The sequence below is a fragment of the Varanus komodoensis genome, unplaced genomic scaffold (genome assembly GCF_004798865.1).
Source record: "Varanus komodoensis strain SLA01 unplaced genomic scaffold, ASM479886v1 scaffold46_1, whole genome shotgun sequence".
Classification (NCBI taxonomy): Eukaryota; Metazoa; Chordata; class Lepidosauria; order Squamata; family Varanidae; genus Varanus; species Varanus komodoensis.
In genome coordinates this window covers 1506043-1525394 of record NW_025336043.1, presented here as the reverse complement: position 1 = coordinate 1525394, position 19352 = coordinate 1506043, and the positions used below count along the sequence as shown (strand labels likewise).

At 51.3% G+C, this 19352-nt stretch overlaps 1 protein-coding gene across 4 annotated transcripts in view; it reads left to right on the top strand.

The window, feature by feature from the left end:
- Window positions 1-19352, top strand: part of MAP2K5 (mitogen-activated protein kinase kinase 5) — a 115648-nt gene that overhangs the window by 74415 nt on the left and 21881 nt on the right. For 3 of the 4 annotated variants that reach the window (XM_044444799.1, XM_044444800.1, XM_044444801.1), the window contains exons 17-18: window positions 8123-8149; window positions 8474-8506. In XM_044444799.1, the coding sequence (XP_044300734.1) occupies window positions 8123-8149; window positions 8474-8506 (60 nt within the window). Of the gene's footprint in view, window positions 1-347; window positions 1672-8122; window positions 8150-8473; window positions 8507-19352 lie in introns of those variants that run through there. The other variant, XM_044444802.1, reaches the window with a different exon arrangement.

Below are 19352 nucleotides of genomic sequence, written 5' to 3'. Positions count from 1 at the left end.
TGCAAACTTTTCCTGATCTGATTAGACATTCTAAGACCATGATTATTTGGGATATTGATTTTGTTTTTGGATACAGATGTCTGTTCTGCATTCATGCACTCACTTATAAATAGTGTGAGTTAATGAAAAGCTTAAAGAAGTAACTAAATAAAGGACAGAATGTCTGCCTAGAGAACAATAGCTGCTGGGTAAATTAGAAATGCACTAATACATAATATACCTCCGAAGTCCTACTTTGCATAGACTCATTGGAAAGAAAGGGATTTAAGTTAGTCACGACTAACTTAAGGATCACTGGTTTCTTTGGGTCTGCTCAAGGTCAGAATTATGTTGAATTTTACCTGCAGGTCACATACTGCAGAAACACCTCACAGCTGAAGGCAAGAAAAAGCAAAACTCTTGTTGACCAAACCGCATGGACTACTAAGCAGATGCGGAGGAGGGAGGGCTCCTGTGAAGCCCCCTGCGCTACGAGGCTAGGCAATGAAATTCTGCCGTGGGCATGATGTGCCGTTGCAGTGCCCCCTCCTTTGCACGTGGAGGAGCGTGTCCTTTGAACACCGGATGGCTCACGGAAGCTCGAAGGCATGTAGGAAAATAGCCAGGACTGAACTGTTGGAAGGTTGCTCTCAAACTATTTCAAAGAAACCTTTTGCCTCCTTTGATCAGGTATCTGGCGTCTGCAGGCTCAAAAACTGGGATTTTATGAAAAGCACCCAGAATTCGTGGTTAAGAACAGTGCCAAATGCAGGTCATGAGAAGAAGGCGGAAATTCTCTATAACACAACATCTTTTTCTATTATGCCACAGTTGAAGCAGAGAATAATAAGAGTTCCATTGTTTGGCGTCAAGAAAGATATCAGGGCTGCCTTTGACCCAAACCCCAATTATTTTTCGGAGTATCTTAACATGTACTAGAGTATCTTAACTTGTAAAAATAAGGACTGTCCCTCTTTAGAATCCAAAATTGCTCAGAGTTTGAGAAGAAAAAGCTAGAGCAGATATTCTCAAAATGTCCATGATTTTTCCAGACCCGTTTTCTCCCCTTCCTTCTTTTTTTTCTCTCTTTCTGCAAAACGTTAACCTCACTTGTCCACAGTTATCTCCAACAAAAGCTACAGGGCAGGTTCCAACGTAATTAAGAAAAAGAAGAAATAGCAACGGCATGTCATCCTATCAGCTATAGAAGGAGGAATTAATTTTAAGTTACGTGAGTCTATATATGTCTTGATGCGGAAAGGACGGGCAAGAGGGAGGGGCTGTCACTTCCCATCAGGAATATTTCTAAAGGGGCAGAAGTAGATTTGGGTGTGTCTCAGGCATAGTTTTCAAAATAAAATCGTTAATTAAATATTATATCAGATAAGAAAAATAATCCTCCTGCATTTCTAACCAGTTTCTTTGACTGATTTTCTCCCCTGACCAAAACTATAACAAAATGTCTTTTATTAACCTTGTCTTGCCCAGACCTGGAAATTTATGGAATATAATATCTCCCTCCTTTGTTATATATGTCATTCACATCTGTATTGCTGAAATAGAATCACCTAGTGTTAAAATAGGATAAATTGTTGTTATTGCTGATATTTATTTATTATTTATTGATTTAAAACATTTCTATGCCGCCCCCATCGCAACAAAGCCTCGGGGCGGCTCACAACAAAAACAAAACAAACAAAATCATATAAAAATTTATACACTAAAATATTAAAACCCGGTGCATTTCGGCTTAATTTTTTTTAAAAATCCTCCATAATAAATTAACACTTAAAATAAGTTTTAAATAAAAAGGTCTTAGCCTGGCACCGAAAAACAAATAACGACGGCGCCAGGCAGACCTCTGTGGGGAGCACATGCCATAGGTGGGGCGCCACCACAGAGAAGGCCCTCCTCCGTGTGCTCACCCTCCTAATATCCTTCACGGAGGGTTCCTGGAGAAGGGCCTCTGCCGCTGATCTCAGGGGGCGGGAGGGCATGTATGGACGCAGGCGTTCCTTTAGATACTATTGATAAAAGCAATATTGATGATAATGCAGTATAAAGATTTCTACAGAAGTTTTCACATGCAGTATTTCTGCAAGAATGATAGGTAAGGCTGTTGGGTAGTGTAGGCATTATTTAAGGTTGGGCAACGTGGATGTCTGCATGCAGCAGATCATTGTCAGAACTGGACCTATTCCTTCTGCAGAAGTTCCAGATACAGGCTGTGACTCACACCAGGAAGAGGCTCCAGCATCCGTCGCTGCAATTCCATGGCCAGCCTGCCCCGAGATGAGCCAGGCAGTTGCTGAGAACTAGACAGTTTTCTGTGTAATGGGAAACCTTCATGCATGTGCGAATGGGGAGACGGCGGGCCTGACGGCAAGCTGAGTGCAAGCAGTTGAGGGCTTCAGGGAGCTCAAGCAGTTGGCCAAGAAAGACCCACCTTGAAGTTGTGATTTGCTCTCTTCAGCTTGGAAGGGAGGGTGGCTATTTTGCCAACCAGCCAAGTTGGTTGGAAGAAACTTCTTATCATGAAGCCAGATTGCCCTAATGGCCACTATTCCAACTTGGCTGGTTTCTTTTATTGTTGACATTTGCAAAACTGTCGTGCTGCACTACAGAGGCAGTCCAGCTGGAGAACCTTGGCCCTGGTCTGTTGGGAAGGAGGGCAGAAGAAGGACAGACAGCCAGTGGCTCGGGTCGGGAGAGGGTCGCTTGGCTGCAGTGACCTGGGGAGCTTGCGGTAAGTGTGAGGCTTAACCCAGGAGCCTCTTGGGCACTATGGTACCAGTGGAAAAAGGTGGCGATGAGAGAGCGTCAGTTTGAGGAGGGTTTCAACCCCCTAGGAGAAACAAACTCTAGCAGAGTTCCAGGAGCACCTGGGGGAAGAGGACATGCAAAGCCCCCTTTTGATACTAAACCTCTAACAGGCTAAAAGCCTCTGAGAACAGCATGTCCAGCTGCATCTGCAGTAGCTGCAGGGGAACCTCTGATCACATAATGTAGGTTGGAAAGTCTTTTTCAAAGGTGTGATTTCTGCACACCATAAAATCAAGTGCCTTGGTGTTTTGTGAACTGTGTGCAAAGGCTGCCTGTAGATTTATTTTATATTTACTGAGACACTTGGAAAAGTGGCTTGGAAAAGGTAAACAACATAGTTTCACCATGAAAAATATGCCTGATATAGCTATAGCTTGAGTCGTTTTCCACTGAGGGCCTGAGAAAAATGCGGTTGTAGCCCTTTACAGAATTAGCAGATGACGCGAGAGCGCAGCTGCACAGATGATCCACCTCTGGAGTGGGCGGCCGCGAGAAGCACCGTAGTCTTCGCGTGGCAAAAAAGCAGCAGGTAGCTTATCCTGGCGTTCGGAAGGAACCGAGAGATGGAGGAGCTCTGAATCAGTTCTGAGTTGATGCAAAATGTATGAGGAAGGGGCTCTGTGCGTGTTTTGCTAAAAAGTTTACCTGAGAGTAAAGCTGCTGCAACACTGGAGGAGAACCTCAAACCTCTGGCCAGAGGTGCAAGCATCTTGTCCAACAGGCGCAACGAATGTCTTCTTTGGGGACATCATGCCAAGGTTCTCCTGCGCTGTGCTTGAAAGCACCCTTTGGAAGGGGAGGCGAGTGGCTGAAGGGAGTGTCCATCCTGCTCTGCCCCAATCTGCCCTCGTCTCATCTCTCTTTTTCTGTGGGCTATTCATGTAAAGCTGCCACATCATTGGAAAGCCAGGAATTCTGTCCGTCTGCCCCTGATGCCAATGTGTAGTTGGAGAGGAGCGTAATTCTTGATGTTTCTGTTCAGCTCCACACCATATTCCCTAGCAACGGAGATGGTCTTTCTCTCAAGGAAATGGAGCCAACTGGCCCTCCCCGACCCCGTCGAGGAGGAGGTGACCCACTTCTCGTGACGCATGACCCCTGTTCCTCGAAGGGGCCTCCAGCAAAGCAAGGACTTTCCATGCAGTTCCAGCAGTATGGACAGGCAAGTCCCTCGGACCTTAAACCTAGACGCAAGGATTACTTGGCCTCCTGGAGGTTATCCTCATCCTCTTGCTCTTGGAACTAAGCCCCCGAAGAGCCCTAGACCAGCCCTTCTTGCTGCTGCGCGTTGCGTCCTCTAAGGGCCATCTCTGGGGGGCTGGATGGTGGCAGGAGCGAGAACCAGAGCAGGCAGAACTCCCACCTGGCCACCCCCTTTTCTCTCCTTCCCAGAAGTTGCTGGGTGCAGAGGAAATGGGAAAGAAGAGGGTCCCATCATCCCTGAGAGGTGTGAACAGACAGCTTTGAAACAGGACTGGGGGCCACCGATGCCCCAGGGACTTTGGGGAGGGCTTCCCCTGCCAGAAGGTATCTGGCCAGCTTCCTGAAGGCCTTCAAGGCAAGGGGATCCTGCCAGTGCTCCAGGAAGCGTATTTCCTTGGCGGGACTCGGGATAGAGCATGAGGCCTCCTGCACCCCACGGGAGAATCAGGCCTGTGGAAGCACGGTGCAGCGCGGAGGGGCGGGGGACTGCTTGCAGAGAGCGAGGCTTCTCTCGCTGGGAAAGTCGCTTCCCTTTCCTGAGTGGCGGCGGCTTTCCACTGCAGGAAAGGTTTGCGCTGTCCCGCTAAGCAGTCCTTCTGTTTCCTCGAGGCAGTAAGTTGCCTTACCGTGTGGCCGGTGAGCGTGCGTGCATGCAGGTGTGTGCACGCGTGTGTGAGAGAGAGGGTGCACCTTCCGTGGTCCAGAGCAGGGGTCTCTACCTGTCTGGGGCCAGTGCACACATTTGGGGTTTTAAAGGGATCCGGCAGGTGTTTTCACAGATCGGCTGGCACAGAGAGGGCCTTCCCACGGCAGGCAAGACTGGTCGGAAAGGGCCAGCTAGTAAGACGAAAAGAGATCGCGCCTTCCCAAGGACCCCGTTGCGGGGCACAAGTCGAAGCCTGAGCTCCCAAGCGCAAAGCCACCTGTTCTGACCCAGTTAAGGTGGGGCCGAAGGGCCTGCCGGCCAGGTAGAAACAGTTCGGGTCGGAAGAGGTCCTCTTCCGTGGATCCTGAGAGGGACCCGGATTGGGATCGATAGCATGGATCCCAGTTTGGAGACTAGGCAGTCCCCACACCCCTTCTGTGAATACTGAAGCTTTCCATGGGGCGGTGGGAGATGCTTCCCATGCCTGAGCGGTGGCAGCCAGCCCTAAAGGGGCAGCGGGGCCCGAAGCGGCAGGGGCAGGTTTGGGGTTGCTTAGCCACACTGATGTTGGCGAATTCCCCTGCTCTGGTCGCGTGATGGCATTCGGAAGGGTTCAAGCAGGAAACTTGTGGCACCTCATTCGGCTTGGCCTACAGGTGTTGGGGGAAGAGGGTATCTTTCCGTTCACTGCACCATAACCTGCTTTAAAAGGGCTCCCAGTCCTCGTTGCACCTTGCGTTCCTGTGTGCCTTTCTGCAGGGGACGGCATCCCCTCTCTGCCGTGCAGTCTGCTCTTCCCACCTAGGCGAGGCGCTCGCCTTGAACCCAAGTCTGGCTCCAGGAGGAAGGGGCGCACAGCCGCGGCTTCCCTTTGCCTGCCTTCTGCCCAGCTTGGTGCCTTCCATTGTCTGTGCCCTGTCGGGGAACGTTCCCCCCACGCCCCGAAGAGGAAACTGTCAGTCCTCCTCCGTGAACCCAATTAGCTTGCACTTGCTAGTAAATATTCCGCACAGGTTGTCGGCCAGATATGTTGCCCCCTGAAATGTAAACAGCATATTGAGTTAGTCTGGATGGTTGTGTGTCACTGGGGAGAAATGCAGCTGCGCCGTGCGCCGCGCTCGTGGACTGTGTGATGCTGGCTGTGCCCCCCTCGTCTCCCGACATGGGGTGTGCTGTTCATGTGTGGGGCCTGACTGGAACGTCCGGCACGTGGCTCGCCCCCAGAGAGGGGGATGCACGGGGTTCTTGAAGGAAGGATTCGAGGCGGATGGGGGGTTAGCTGCACCAGGTGGCAGGCTGAGGGAGGGTGGTGCTGCCCCCGGGAGAGCAAGTCAGTGGGGTCGGCTTTCTCCTGGGACTTTCAACGAGGCTCAGGTGCCCACGTTCTCAAGACCAGGGCCTATAACGTGGAGATTCCCAGGAAGTCTTCTGGCATGTACTTCCTCGACGTGCTCTGCGGGGAATGCATCTCAGATGTGCCACTCACGTTCTGCCCTGTTCTTGCAGCGTAACCCTTGTGAGGGTTCGAGGGGGGCTGGGTTCAAATCCTGCTTCATGGGATTAGCCAGGCGGGCTTGGGCCAGCCCCCGTTTCACAGCCTTGCGTGAAACTCTCGGGCTTTTGCCTTTTCCAAGCCTCTTAATCAGGCTGGGTGCTGAACTTGCTCCCTTTTGCCTGACATTGACCAGTCCTAATAAAGGGATTCTTCATATGGACCAAGCCACTTTCCTTTGACTTCCTCACAGTTGCCATGGGGATAAAACAGGGAAAGAAGAACTCTCTCTGTTGAGCTGCTTGGAGGAAAGTCGGGGTACAAATGCAATAAATAAATCATTTTTGTTTATTTTCCATCAACCTCTTTTATTAAAAAAAGTGTCTCATTACTGCTGCTTAGAATCTAGTTAATGCCGATAGTGCTTTCCATGTTGTATAAAAATCACAGAAGTACTTTAGTCCCGGCCCCAGAATGAAGGTTAGGCTTGACTTCGAAAGTGGTGGTTCGGGATGCGTAGGGGACTTGGAGCTTAACCTCACAGGAGAGATTTATGTGCAGGTGATGCTTCTCAATCGACCACATGTGCATGTGATGCACCCAAATACCTGCTTTCAAATGTAATCACCCTGTAGATCAGGAATCTTAGCAAGTAAGACGGAGTTCAGCCCATGCGCAGGGGTGAGACCTCGCCGGGGTTGCCTTGTCACATTTCCGCGGGACGAGAACGGGCAGGCGTGTCCTGTTTGCGCTTGCTGCATATCAGCAGCACCTTGATAGCAGTAGCACCGGCTTTTCGAAACGTGTCATCCCCACCCGCTGCAGGTTTGGGTTGTGGGGCGAGGGCTGCTGCGTGGCCTTTTACTACCTGCGTAAGCTATTACTTAGAGAATAACGCCTCCAGCTAGCCAGGGAGAAGCGGGAGCCACGGCGCCCATGGCAGAAATGCAAGCCATCCATCATCCCTGGCACTCCTCAGCTGAGAATACAGAAGGGAAGGAGAAGGCCGGGTTAACTGTGAGTGAGCCCGGGCTGTTTTAGGCAAACTGCAAAATGGAAGGGACGCGGCGGTCGGCAGGTCGCAGAAGCCTGGGCCGAGCAGGGCTGTTCTGCAGAGCGCTGAGACGGTCCGTTTGTCGTCCGACCTCGTGGGGACGTGAGCGGCCCTGCGTTCAAATGTTGCTGTCGGGGTGGAAGAGGCCACGTTGTGAAGCCTCTGGCAGGATTTTGGCAAAGTGGGGCTCTCTGCCCCAAGCCCCTTTGTGCGTGGAGGCCGTGGGGCTCTCCAGAGGAAGGTTCATGGGTCTGCAGCCTCGGCGAGTGGGGGAGGCCAGCCAATGGTCTTCAGCGGCACTCTTGATAAGAAAAGGTTGGCATCCAGAAAGTATCCAGGAGTTTGGGGTCTCCTAAGAAATTCTGAAAAGTGGAACAGAAACAAGTGTCCTCCAAGAAAAAGTGGATAGTTCAGCTACATAATTAAAGTTTTCTTCGAAAAAAATTGGGATGGGGGAAGATTGTGAGCAGATACTGGCAGTAATCCAAAATTCTAATTTCTGACTATGATTTAATTTCAATTTTAAATAAATCGGTTTTTAATTTAAAAAGAGTGAGCTTCATAACATTAGCAATGATTGCAACATTAAGCGCGGTGCTCACAATCTAGCAATATAAAACATTATTTATATCTGAATCGTAAACAGCCTTTTGAAATGGATTATGGTTTTTCTCCCTATTCTAATACAACCTGGAGGGTACTAAAAAGTGTTGTGTGAAATTAACATTCTGCTGACTTTCGCCTATAAATGAGAAGCGAGCTATTAACATTTGTGTATTTTCATTATGTAAATTGTGTTAACACATGCCCACAAATTGCCACCAGCGATACAATAATTTTCTCTCAGTGATCATAATGTGTCCAAGTGAGTCATTTTGATTATGACATGCTAATTACATATTGCCTCCCCTTTTTTTCTTTTCAGATTCAGAAAAACCAGGGATCTTTAATGGTAAGCTTTATGAGTTCGGGAAAAAAATTCACTTTTCTTTTTTCCTGATGGCTGCTTCCTCTGCATGCTTGAATGCCTTGTTTTAAACTTAGCAAATTGCATTTTGCGGAAAATGCAAACCTTTAACTGCCTGTATTAGATTAGGTACCATTAGAAATAATAGGACATCCTGAGCCTCGATGTTTTTATAAGAGTTTGCTGCTGTTGATTAATCTTGCTATATTTTATTGCATTAATGATTTTTTCTTTCCACTCCACTGTAAAGATATTGCATATGGCCTAATACTTCTTTTTCTTTCCCCCACCCTCTCCTTTCCATCACAGCCTCTCCAGTTACTCCAGTGCATTGTTGATGAGGTGAGTCGCCGTCTTATGTGCTTTCACTCCTAAAGTCATTCCTAATGGACTGGAAAGCTTATATTTTGTTTCCTAATGAAGCACAATGGCCCAGCGTCCTCAACTGCGAGACAAGTTGCCTTGTGCAGCTCCGAGCTGTCGAGCACCGGCTGGCCTTGTCCTGCTTTGTACAGTTTTCTGACTCTTCCTATTGAATCCCTGGAAAAATAAGACCATTTCCAGGGAAGTCCATTTTTTTTCTCCTGGATAACAGAGACCCCGAAGCCCCCATGTTAATTGATCACCTCTTCACCTTGCCAGATGTGGTAACACAAAGAGACGAAAACTGCCGCTTTGCCTCTAAATGAGGCACGCTTTAGCTGAGCTTTGGGTGCAGCAACAAGGACCCTGTTAAAAGGGGTCAGAGTTGAATTGTAAACAAGGGTAGATTTGAATGTTGTGTCTCGTTTGGGGCTTGCCAGCAGGAGAAAACAGAAGGCGTGGGGACCCTCTTTGTCCCTCTCTTACCTGAAGCCCTGGATCTCTGCGTTCGTTTCATCCTGCTCCGTAGGGGAATGAAAGCTCTGTGGCTGGTGCGGAGCTCCCAAACTGCAGAGCTCCGTACAAGCGTTGTGCATTTTGTGGAAAGAAGGAAATTTACATCCATTGTCCTTGGTAGAGTGACAGTCCCTGAGTTTGGTTGTGAAGTGTGTGTGTACGGGAGCTTTACCCTCCCCTGGAACATGTGTGGGACCTGGGAACGATTGATCCCTGACGTCACTCAGAGGTACCACAGCTCTCCCCTTGGCCCCAGCCGAAGCTTCCTCCCCTTCCCATTTTTTAAAAAGCAAATTCTTACCTCAGGCAGCTGGAAAGCAGTGAATCTTTGTCCTCCAACTCTTCTGCCTCCTCCCTTTCCTCTTCCCCAGCATACTGGCAGGATCTTTGAAAAGGGAAGGCAAAAGAAGGGAAGGGTCTGGAGCATTTTGAGATGTTTGTATCCACGCTCCTAGGAAAGTTTCTTGCCTTTTCACATAATTTAACTTCCTGGGTTTGTGACTGCCTGTGCCCACCATCGGGCCCATTTTGTGAGGTGCCTGCCAGGCGGTCATTTTCTGATGGTCACCTCCGGCATGCTCAAAATTGCCAATGTGCCCAGTGGTCTGGAAAGGTGGGGGCCTCCTCCCGCGATCAGTCCCTCCTGCAGTCCCTTTGCAGCCGTACTGCTGCCTCTCTACCTTCTGCTCCTCCAAAGCTGCGCTTGACAGCCATGCAAAGCCATGATGGCTGTCGTGTGGCCTCCCTCAAAGTCTCTTGTCCCTCGATTTGTGCACACTCTGCATTTTATCTCCCTCCGCCACTAAGCAGCTTGCCAAAGCGCCACACTCTTCCTCGTGGAATCTGGGCCTCCAAGGAGCTGAATTCAGCAGGGCACCTTGTCATGCTACAGTTTTCATAGGAGTCCAATGAAGGGCCCGCCAGCTGCTCCCCAGAGAAGCTCAGCTTCCACCTCCCGGCTCATTTTTCCTCCAACCACTACAGAGGTCGCTTCAGAGCTTTCTCTCTAGGCTGAAGGAAAAACTCCCGAGGAGAAAGTTCCCTGCCTCTTTCTTCGTTGGTCCTTCTGTCTTTTCCATCTCCTGGCGTTGTGTGTGCTTATTTATTCTGAGCTGCTTGCTTGTTCTGGGTGGTGTCCCACTTGGGCTTGTGGCTGTGAAAAGACCCCCCCCCCCTTCCCTGCAAATATGATCTGATGCTTGCATGGAACTCCCGGCGCACGCACTGCCCTCCCCAGGAAATCCGGGTGCAGCCAGTCCCCACAGCCTTGCTTCTTCTTGTGGAAGGAGGTGCTCCAAGTGGCGACACTGACTCTGTGTTGCCCTTCAGGGCTCTGCCCCACACCAGGTCGGTCAGGGAGCTTCTGTCGTGTCTTCAGGCGTGGCTGATCCCCACCTTCTAGGGGTATGTGCCCGGTTCCTTGGAGCCTGTCTTTGACTCCTCCTTTGGTGCCAAAGCCATGGGCACTGGCGCCGAGAGCCGGTCACCAGCTAACCCGCCCCTTCCCCCCTCCCTCGAAGTCACACATCCACTCCGTCCAGTCTGGTTGTCGAGCTCCCAGCTAAACTGGCATCCAAAGCTCATAAGCAGCTTCTTCCAAGAGCTGCAGGAAGGAAAGGCGCACATTCCCAGTGTCTTCAGATTCAAGATGATCCATAAATCACGGAGAAGCCCCACTGGCCTTGCCCAAGAGGCCCTCAGCGCCAGAGCAATCCATGCAGCAGATGGAGCAACACCTACCCAACAACAGTGGCCGGAGAAAATGGACTCCCTTTCCCACAAGCCCCACCCGTGATGGCAGCGTTGCCTCCGTCCTGCCTGTAAGCGCAAGGCATGCAAGGGGGAAGTTATTGACTGTATCCAGGGGACTCGAGCACTCTTCACTTGGGCTGTGATCTCCTCATTCTCGGTATCATTTCCCACATCACATCACATCCCGCCCCACACTCGCCCAGCTGCCCCTCTGTGCTTGCTCTCCAAATGCTGCTGCCACAACCCATCCAAGACTTCTGCATCTCAGGATTTTGGGAGGGTCCCTCTTCTTCTCAGTACTCCATGGCAGACTTGTGGTAGCCTTTCCCATCCAAGGACATCCACCGGGTCCATTCTTCATATTACAGACCCACAATTGTTGCCGTTGAAGCTTGTTGCCTTTGTCTTAATATCTTGGCTGGTGGTACCCAAACGTGGCTGTTCATTTGGGGCCCTCATTGATGGGAACAGCCATTGGTCTGTGCCACCTAAGTTGGTGCACACGTTGATGTCGCTGGCGCCTGAACTGCTCACATTCGCATTCCTGGCACCAGTTTCATGCCAGTTCTTTGTTGCTGGGCTTGGCCCCAAGTACTGCTTCGGCTTCACTCAGGACATATTCTCTGGGTTGTGGCATCTATTTTGGTGATGCTCCCTCTGGAATCCCCCCGGGATCTAGCCATGGGCAGGACCTGGCATATTGCCCTCCCCTGCTGTGAGTGCAGCGCCACGTGCCCCTCCCTCTTCAGGATGAGAAGATCCAGCCCTTCCATTTCAGCCCTTGACCCTCCTTTGGAGGAGACTCGGTCGAGCATCAAACAAATCCTCCAAAAAGCTGCATTTTTCGGTTCAAGGTGGGATATCCAAGACCCAACACAAGCTCTCATGCAGGCCTTCCTCCATTCCAGTGGCTTCCTCCCTCCTCCTTCACACAGCAAAACATTTGTGGGGAAAGCTCTTCTCTGTGCCATCAACATCTATATGAAGGGCAAGTCTTTTCTTGCATCTAGGATACGGATAGTGGCTTTCTCCTGAAGCACACTTCGTCTAATTCTAGCTAGAGATTCCAGACTGAAAGAGTTTCCAGCACTCAGAGGGACCTCAGAGATTATGTGGAAGGTCAAGTTGATAACAGGGCTGCTTGTGGCCAGACCCTGTAAGCCGGCATCCTTTGATAGACGCTTTGTTTGTTTGCTTTCTTTCTGTGCGTGGAGAGGGTTCCTCGAATGCTTAATACCTAGGAATGGGCATCTTTTCGGGGCAACTTGCCTCCTCTTCTATAACAAGCATGTTCACGTTTATTCTGCCACGGCACATTAAGTGGCTTGCTTTTAATTTTAACAAACGGTGCTACATGCAGCCAAGAAGTGGTTACTGAATGCATTGGGCAACTCAGCCTGTCTTGGAGCAGTGCACAGAGGGGATGGAGCGCCTTAGGAGACACGCTCCCTTGCCAGTGGGCAGAGCCGTTCCCAGCACCCGTCGTCACTCAGTTTTAAGCAGTCACTGCAGACTTTTATTGGGCCTTCCGTAGTTTTCAACACAGGGTCAATTCTGCCTCTGAGCTTTTAACAGCCCTGCTGTTCATCTGATTTCTTTCAGAGTTGTTTTAAAATTCTTCTTGGTTTTTAACACCAACTTGGGGGCTCTCTTTGGGCAAAAGAGGGGGTATAAATACTTTAACAAATAAAACACGCACTTACTCCGAATCCCTTGGAGACGGCAGCCACACGAATTATGAATCGCCCCATAGCAGCCGGAACTGAGCTGCACATGGAGAAAGTAGGGCAGAACCGGGGCCGTGAGCAGGTGGTCCCACCTGCCTTCCTGCCACAGCTGTTCTCACCTCGGGGAACAGGCGTTTACTGGGTCACCTTCCAAGAAACGAGCCTGAATTCATACTTCACGGGCTTCAAGTAGGTTGGGCGTCTCCAGGTATGTGATAGTCAAGTGTTAATTTCTTGTTGTCGGGTTACTATGGCGGGCAGTTGGACTTGTGCAGGGGCCTGCGAGTGAGGGACACGAGGCTTGTCCGTGAGACATGCCCCCGTTTCCCCAGGAGTTGCCTCGCGAAATACTGCGGGGGAGTTTGGAGCGTGCGTGCTGGTGACCCGGCACCATGTCACCTAAGAGTCACGCGGAGCAGAGTGGCAGAGACAGATTATTTCTGTGTCCTGGGAATCACACTCTTGCAGGGGTCTGAGACCCCCACCCTGGCCAAGCCCTGGGCCCCGAGGATACCTGCGGGGCCCCGACAGCCATTTCCTCTGGGGAGGGCAAAAATAGCAACGGTCGCCTTTGTCAAAGGAAGTATTCGAAATACTGCATGTCACGTGTGTGTACAAGCAAGTGTCCCAGACTGCCATGGAATCCCCACGTTCCGGGAGATTTAACCTCTCCATTTATTTATATGCTGCAAGTTACCTTTCCAACACACATAACGATAGACAGGCGAACTCTCACGCGGCGGCCAGTGGTACGCAGCCTTTTATGTGTCTTTCATAACTCAGAGATTAATTTTAACAGCTTGCCTGCTCAGTTTTAAGGTTTTTTCTCAAGTCATGAGGACTATAAGCTTGTTTTTTGTCAAGTGCAGGCGCTTCCTAAGGAAAGCCACCTGCTTCTGAGCATCATTCTGCGTGGGATGGTGCAATGAAAACCATGCTGGTTCCTAGACGCACTGCCTTCAGCTGACAACAATTTCCATTTCCTCCTGGGCCCTGGTGGGTGCCCTACCGTTTTCCCTCGTACGTCAGCTTAATAGCAGCCCGGTTTTGTCTTCCCTCCTTGCCGGCTTCATTCTCTTCTCACTCCCCTCCCTTGGCTCTTTTCAAGATGCCGCCCTGTTGGGGAGAATAATGGTCCCCGCTCATTGTGCTTATGTGTGTCTCTCTTTCTAAATAAGGACCTCATGAGAAAAGGTCTGTTTGCTTTCTGGTACGGTGCAGCTGCTGTTGTTTTCAGCGCATTCACGATAACGGGACCGCCAGCTATTAGAAGTGTTTAGTGTTCTAAGACTGATTATCTCAGGCCAAATGCTCCCCTCTGTGGCAACTTCAGAAGAGCAAATACGGGCTGAAAAGGTCCTAAAACTCCCAGGATGCGAGGAGAGGAGTCGCTCCGCTCCGCGTCGTCTGCAGCTGTTTTTGCATGGCAAGTTTCTTCCACAGCTTGCTCACAGGCACGCACGACCCCAGCTTGGGCTGCGTGTGGTCTTGGCTGTGCCGACGCTTTGAATATTTGGGCACTTCCCAGAACCGGAGGTGCAAGAGCATCAGGCCTCTGTGGAAACCCAAGCCGTCTTCCGGGGCAGCAGCCAGGAGCTGCCCAGGCCTTCCAGGCAGCAGGGAGGCAAGGAGAGTTGCTGGGGAGAGAGGCCAAGCCCGGTTCGTTGCAGCCAGGCACACGCTAACCCTGGTACCTGGGAGCTCCTCCGGGCCAGCAGTGAGGGGAGGTGCAGAGCTGCCGTCCCAAACGGTGCCACAGGCACCGTCGCTTGGAGGAAGCTCCTGGGCAGCACCTTGACAAGATGTTAGCAGGCCGCCTGACGCGATGCCACATCAGAAGAACTGCACCTTGCGGTCGGCGCGCTCGCTCTGCCACGCTTCGGGAGTCTCCAGCCTCCCTCCCTGTGCTTTGCGGAGCACCATTTTCCTGCCCTCTTGAAGCAGTTCTGAGCCTCTTCCTGAGAGGCACTTGGAAGTTGCTTTGGAAAGAACACTCCCGAAGCGATGAGTGTGAGCCCTGTCTGGATTGAAGAGGGTTTAACTCGTGCAGCCGAGAACCAGCATCTTGGTGTGATGCGTTCATTTAAAATAATTCTTAGCTGCCTTTCAGAGCACAAGACCTCCCAAGGTGATGTGCAGCAATAAAACACAGAAAACCTCTGTGATATTAAGAGTGCTGAAAGCACCATAATAGCAGCAAGAATACCATAAAACCACAGTAAATCCAAGAGGGGAAGCGGCGAGGAAAGCAGCAATCCTGTTATGCTTCCAAGACCTTCTTGAATGCCTGCCGCGTTGGGACATGGCAGGCGCCAACAGCCGCTCAGTCCAGAGCTGCGGGGCCACTTCAGGCAAGTCTCCGTCTCAGGCAGCACCTGCGCAGCTGCTCTCAAGGACGGGCCAACGAAAGGGCGTCTTGCTCCTCTTCATGTGCAGCAGGCGGATAAGCACGAGGGATGCCTTCCGAGTCGCTTGGTCCAGAGATGTTCGAGGCTTCGAAGGCCAAAACCGGTGCTTCAGACGGGGCTTGGAAGCACATGCCAACTCACGGAGCTGGCACAGAAAGGCATCGCAGCGTTGCCACCCTTTGCCGCCCCCAAATGCTGCCCTGCGGAAGCCTCTGGCCGTCTTCAGAGCAGCCCCGTGTGCAGCACGGCGCCGCAGTCCCGTCCCGGTGGCCGAAGCAAGTTTCATCCCCTCCAGATGGGGCTGCACCTGGCATCGCAGCCTAAACCAGCAAAGCATGTTCCTGGAACCTGTAGTCACCTGCACCTCCCCAGTTGAACCCCGAGCAGAACCAGTGGGAATATCCCTCTGTGAGGTTTTCAGGCCATTCGCGAGGCAAAATGCATTGCCAAAGGAGCAATCCCATGCAAGTTTAGACAGAAAAGGCTCCTAGGGAATGCTGGGAATTGCAGGCCCTTTTCTGTCTCAATTTGCATCGGGTTGCACCCTTGGAGGACTTGGGCTTGGCCGCTTTTGTAAAGCCTGGAAGCTTTGCTGCTTAATATTCCAGCAGGCTGGTTCTGGAAGCAGGGAAGATGGATATCCGGAATGGAATCCATTTCTCTACCACTTTACCAAGCCAAGGAATAACGGCAAAAGAGGTGAATTTTCAAGAACTTGACTCTAGACAAGCTGGACTGCAAAGCCCCCGTGGCTTGTTTCTAATTCTCTTGCTCAAATGACCACTAATATTTTTAGGGTGCATTTTCGGAAATTGCATTAAGTAAAAAAAATAAAAATACAGTGTGTCTCAGATGTTAAATGTATGTGTACAGAAGAGAGTCAAGTGTCAGGATGTCTCTATCCATCATCGCTTCCACCCTGCCCCAAATGTTTTCTGCTGTTCTCCTTCCTGGAGCCAGAAATTGTGACCTTATCCATGTGCTTGATTCAAAGGGTAGATGGGAACAAGGTAAAACTACAGGTAGGAATAGCTGAATAATTACCTTTAGACCAACCTGAGAAACAAACTCTCCCAAGAGGCTGAACTCATTTAATGGTTCCTAAAAACTCAATCTTGCAGGTGCCAACGGTCATGCTTGATTATTTGCGGCAGTGTTTTATGAAAAAGCAGTAAGGCTGCGGGGGGGCGGGGGTTTGCAGAGTGGCGATGGCGAACAATGAACGGGCGCCGTTTTCCAAAGGAGGTGCCCCCGGTGGGTGTCGGTTCCAGTGCTGTTTTAAGCTGCTGTGACTTCGCTTTTGAAAACAGTGACGGGGGGAAGTGCACCAAGTGCTTCCATGCTTTTCTGCTGCAAAAATGGCACCATGATTATATCCTGAAAGTTACAGTCGCCACACTTAATAAACCCCCTGAAGCGATTTCCAAGCTGCTTTCTGGAGCAGCCCAGGGTTCATTGGACACTTACTGGGATCTGACATTCAGCAATGCTGGGCCTGCCTTCCCGAAAGATCACCTTCTGAGTTCCTCTGCGCAAGGGACTTGCGCGTATATTCCAGGTTTCTTGCTCTGTTCGCCCAAGCAACAGGCGAGGCCCAACCCCAGTTTGAGCGACTGGCATGAACGGACAGTTTCATTTTATCAGTAAACTCTCGTATCCCATTTCAAGACCTCGGAGTGGCTATCTGCCGAAAGACAGAATTAGAAAAATACCAATACAGCCTAATCAAATGCTATAGTAAGACAAAAAGACAGCAGCATTCAAGTGAATGATGCCACCAGTAGATGGGAGTTGTGGAGCACCAGTAGTCAGACAAAACTGCATTGGCTCAGCAGGTTAGCAAGCTTCCAGGAATGCATCCTTGACCCAGAGTCTTCTGCAGGCCCAGTTCGATGGCGAAAGGGTGATCCAACGGCCCGACCCAAGACAGATCTGCCCGCAGAGGAGCGTGTTGGTGCAGCCTCACCTCATTTCTGTGGCAGGACCTCTCCCGCTCTCCGTCTGCCAGGGAGCGCATGAATCTTCTTCAGTGGCGGCTCCGCTCAGTTCACCATGGGCTGCAAGGCATCCTGAGGCGTCTGATCTGACTGGTCTGCTCAGGTCAAACACGAGTGATACATTAAGCAGAGGATCCATATTTGGCCCGATCTTTTTAATCTTGCATTTTCTCAAGACTTCTGCATGGTTCATATAGTACATTCTGGGGTAATGGAGGGAGAAGGTTCCGAGCAGCTGTGTGCTTGGACTTGAGGATTCTGGGAAATCGTGCTTGGCTCCCGGGCTCGGCCTTCTCTTCCCCGAGCAGAGGAAGCCTTTGGTGCACTCAGCGGTGAGAAATGGGGGGCACGGATTGGGCCAGCTGACCCAGTCCGTACCTCACAGGGCTCCTTCCGGAGGAGGCAACATCCAGCCTGAGAAAGGTGAATTGTTCGGGTCGGCTCCTGGCCGGAGGAGGGATGCCGGCAAGCTGTTGGGAGCCCATGTGCCAGTCTGTCCTTCATTCTCAGAGCTCGCTGCTCTCAGGCAGGGGGCCTGCCTGGAGGGGGCCAGCCGTCCCCACTTCCACGCTCCTTCCCCAGTACCAGAACCTCCGTCTGCGGGTTTTCCAAGTGGCATCGCCCATCGGTGTTTGGGTTTCTTTACCCCTTCGCAGGACCGGATCCTGCAAACATTTCCCTGAGCGCGCGATGCCGTCCCAGTTTGGCCCTGGGTGTGTCAGCGCTCGCCCTGCGACATTTGCAAACGGTGGGGTGAGGCCAGGAAAAGAGGGTGCCTGTGGAGGTGCGTGCGGTCAAATGGTCTACGGTGCAGGGTGGCAAGTGTCTGGAGGAAAACCCCGAGGCGGACGCAGCGCTGCGACGCTGCAGAGGGTTCCGTCGGCGTGCCTGAAAGGACGGCCGCCTTTGGCAGCCGCCGGAACAAGCAGCTTTGGCCAGCCGGCTCGGCTCGGCTCGGCGCTGCTCCTGGAGGGCTGTCACTTCCACAAATTAAATATTAGGGAGGGAGTTTAAAGTTCAGCCTCCCCCCCCCCCCCGCCCAGATTTTCTGCTGCCTGCCTTTGCCTGTTCTGCTCCAACTCCTTGCTGATGAGTGCTAATAGCAAAATGCCAAGCGAGGGGCTGGTCGGCGTTTCCCACATATTAAACAGTCTGAACTTGTCCTTTCGCTCGTAGATGGCGCATAATTAATAATTAAACAGCTTCCGTTGTAATGGTTTGACCTCCCTGAACCGTTCATTATTCACCAGGCGGAGGCATCACTCAAAACGCCCCCCCCCCCGACTGCCCTGCTCCATAGCCCTCCTGTAGGTATCCGTAGCCGCTGGTCAGGTCCCTTTCCACGCCTGCCCCTGTGATCAGCCTCCCCAAACCGGAAAGGAAGCCGGCAGCGGCGCTTGCGGAGTCGTGGGCCTTTGCGGAGGAACTGTGGTGGAACTTGTGATGTATTTGGTTGCGGGAGCGGAGAATTTCCTGTTTCGTGCCTGGTTTCAGCCATGGATCCTCAGAATCGGCCTTCTCATCGCTTGGTGAGATGCAGCCTTGATCTGGCCATGGGTGCAAGGAGGGCCCTGGCTCAGTGCTGCTTGATCGTTGCAAGGTGCCCTCCAGGGCAGAGGTGCACCCCCAGCTGCTGCCCCCGGGTCCCCCATCCAAACCCACCTGGAGCCCTCTGCAGGACTCCAGCACTGGCCTACCTTGCAGGGCTGTCTCCAGGATTACTGAGGTTATGTACATGAAGCACTTGGAATGATCAGCCTGGGCTGTAGAAATGCTAAGGCTTCTCCCTGCACCAGTGGGATTTGTCCGTGGCTCTCTCACGGCGCCCCCGCTCTTGCCATCTGTCATGTGCCAGGTAGGAGAAATGCCACGCACACCAGCCAGTATTTGCGCAGTTGCCAAGTTCAAAGTAATCTTCCCCACATGGCAGAATTCTCAAAATGTGTGTCAAAGGCAACCCTTGGAATACTGTCGTCTTTTACTCTTCAGTTGCTTTTGATTTAATTGTGTTTTGCTGCAATTTCCGATTGTTTGAATTGGAAACAAAGCCTTAATAAGAGTTCTAGTTAATTTTCTGTCTTGTAATTACCACTCTCATTTTTCTGATAATTGGCCGTTGCAATTATATGTATATTTACTAATCACGTCAGCAGCTCGGTGTTTGCATCTCCCTGCCGCCATTGAGAATGACATCCGCACACGTATCACGGAGGTGCTTTTATCATTGTCGTGGCGGCCTCCTCTCTCTCCCTTTTAATTTTTTCTCCCTTTCTCCCTTCACATCAAAGCCATTTCCCTTGCAACCGGCTGTAATGAACCCCACACATGCATTTGACACAGTTGTGTGCGAGAGAAATTGTTTGGCTCCCGCCAAATGCCGTGCGCTCCGAGTTTCTCGCCTGCAGCACTGGAAGGTTGTATGCGA